General features: G+C 47.1%; 1 protein-coding gene across 1 annotated transcript; it reads left to right on the top strand.

Annotated features, from left to right (window-relative positions):
* The first annotated feature begins 445 nt into the window (after nt 1-445).
* Nucleotides 446-1,174, top strand: LOC139833671 (uncharacterized). Its single transcript, XM_071824009.1, has one exon. The coding sequence runs from the start codon at nt 446-448 to the stop codon at nt 1,172-1,174; it is 729 nt and encodes a 242-aa protein (XP_071680110.1).
* Nucleotides 1,175-2,607: the final 1,433 nt, after the last annotated feature.

Below are 2,607 nucleotides of genomic sequence, written 5' to 3'. Positions count from 1 at the left end.
AACATATATGTGCACATGTGCAAGACGATCAGGATGGTCACATACAAAGTATTTATAAGAGCATCTCTAGCAGAGCCCATAAACGGGCCAAAACCGAAAAATAACCGCCAGTTTAAGGGTTTGGGCTGAAAAATGGCGTCAATCAGTTACCGTAAAAGGGCCAAAACCGAAAAACTTTTTTCGGGCCGAGACCGAAAACCAAAATCGGCCTGTATTTGTAGGGGTCACTCGAGCAAACCGAACGCTCGATCCATATGTAGGGCGCGCTGAAATTTCAGCTGACGCAACTGCTCGCTCTCTCCCTCCCCGCGCCGCCACCGGCCCGATTCGCCCGAGCCCTGCATCCCGGAGCTAGCGCAGGTCGCTCCACATCCGGCCCACTGTTCCTCGCCCAACCCCGGGTGCCACCCCCACCGCCGCTGCCGCCGTGCCCTCCGAATTGAAGATGAGCTCGGGCGACGAGTTCGTCGATGTGCATCTGTCGGATTCATCGAGCTCGGACGATTCCGACCTCGACAAGCTGCTCAAGGATGACGAGATGGAGGCCACCATGCTCCTCCTCTCCTTCAAGGAGCTGGAGGACCGCGCGAAGCTGCTGAATCGGAGGCGCGGGTCGGTGATGGGCCGAAACCACATCCAACGGAATCGCCTCCTCGGCCATGAGCAGCTGATGGATGACTACTTCGTCGAGGTACATACATATCCGCCCCATCTATTCCATAGGAGGTATCGCATATGGCGTAGTTTGTTCATCAAAATCGTCAAGGCCTGCGAAGCCAACTCGAATTACTTCAAGCAATGTAGAAATGCTGCCAGCGACATGGGTTTCAGCCCGTTCCAAAATATCTCTGCTGCCATGAGGGTGATTGCGTATGGCATCCCTGCGGATTACACCGACGAGTATCTTCAAATTGGCGAAGATACTACATTGGAGTCTGTGCATATGTTTTCTCGCCTGATTATCAAGTTGTTTGGCCCAACCTATCTCCAAGCTCCCAATGAGGATGACACCAAAATATTGATGGAGATAAATGAGAAAAGAGGTTGGCAGGGCATGCTTGGTAGTGTTGATTGTATGCATTGGACATGGAAGAATTATCCCAAGGCATGGCATGGACAGTACTGTGGCAAGAGCAAAGATGCAACCATTGTACTTGAGGCTGTTGCATCATAAGATTTTTGGATTTGGCATTGTTTTTTTTTGGTTTGCCGGGAACACTCAATGACATCAACGTGCTGCAAAGATCCCTTTATTTTCCAAATTAGCAAATGGGGAAGCACTTGCAACTACAAGGTCATGAACAATGAGTACACAATGGGATATTACCTAACCGATGGCATCTATCCGGATTGGGCAACTTTTGTTAAGTCTGTCAAGGATCCCCAAGATAGAATAGAAGCTGAATTTTCCAAAGCTCAAGAAGCAGCTCGCAAGGATATTGAGAGAGCTTTCGGTGTTTTGCAAGCAAGGTTTGCCATTGTTCGTGGCTCAGCCCGATTTTGGGACAAAAAACCCTTGTCAACATCATGACACGTTGTGTGATTCTTCACAACATGATCATCGAGGATGAAAGAGAGTTGAGTTTGCCTTGCTTCTATGACAACGTTGGCACCCGAGTGGAGCCCCAACGCAATCTAGATCATATTGAAGATTGTCTTGATACTCATCGGCAGATTGAGAATACCAGTACCCATGTCCAACTCGTTTATGATCTGAAATAATGCACCACTGGCAGCGATATGGCCGTCGCCTTTGATCCTACCATTTCATTCATTTATTTGTCACATGTATCATTGTTGAGTCATTTGTTCATTTGCCCAATTTTTTGAGAGTTGTTTTAATTTGATTGAGACATTTTTTCATTTGTTCAATTTTCCCAAAACTGTTGTAATAATTTGGTTCAGACTATTGTTTATGTGTTGTAATAATTTGGATGATTATTTGATTAATTATGATCGATTGTTTTATGTCTTGCATATGAATTCTATGAAAAATCCTGCCTTTACGGGTTCGGATTCCGCTGGCGCGGAACAGAGCCCATAAACCAAAGCTGTAAAACAAAATATTCTGTTTTGCAGTCTTTGTTTACAGGCTCTGTTCTGCGCCAGCCATTTTTCGACCCCTAAACACGAGTTCGGTGAACTGAACTCCGGGTTTTCAGTTCACCTGCTGGAGATGCTCTAACAAATTTTCACCCATCACATAAAGTTACCAATACGGCGAGACCGAGAGTGTTGGATGAGAAAGAAAGTTGAGATTGTGTAGGAGAGAGCTTCCCCTTACTTGCCTATCAAGAAAGTTAGGTTTAACAAGTTAATTTGGGTGAATGAAGGGGTGGAAATGAGGTGGGGAGGAGGAGCATCACGACCAGGTCCAGATTTGGTGGAAGGTGGGAAAAGCACAAAATGGTCCTAGGTTAATAGTGGCGCACCCCTCACTGGTGCACCATTGCTATGTGAGATAGAAATGGCGCACCTCTAAGGGGTGCGCCATTGCTAACCTGGCACCAGCCCCTCCCTGGTCCCACCAAATGTGCATTACAGTTAGTAGTGGCACACCATGCACCAGTGCGCCCCCTGGTAAGGTGCTTAACTGTAAAAGGCCAT

The sequence above is a fragment of the Lolium perenne genome, chromosome 7 (genome assembly GCF_019359855.2).
Source record: "Lolium perenne isolate Kyuss_39 chromosome 7, Kyuss_2.0, whole genome shotgun sequence".
In the NCBI taxonomy this organism is placed as follows: Eukaryota; Viridiplantae; Streptophyta; class Magnoliopsida; order Poales; family Poaceae; genus Lolium; species Lolium perenne.
The sequence above is the reverse complement of the archived record's forward strand: the minus strand, read 5'-3'. Positions and strand labels throughout refer to the sequence as shown.

Bases quoted from the DNA above. Each gene is read 5' to 3' on its own strand.
- LOC139833671 (XM_071824009.1), top strand. From the start codon at position 446: ATGAGCTCGGGCGACGAGTTCGTCGATGTGCATCTGTCGGATTCATCG.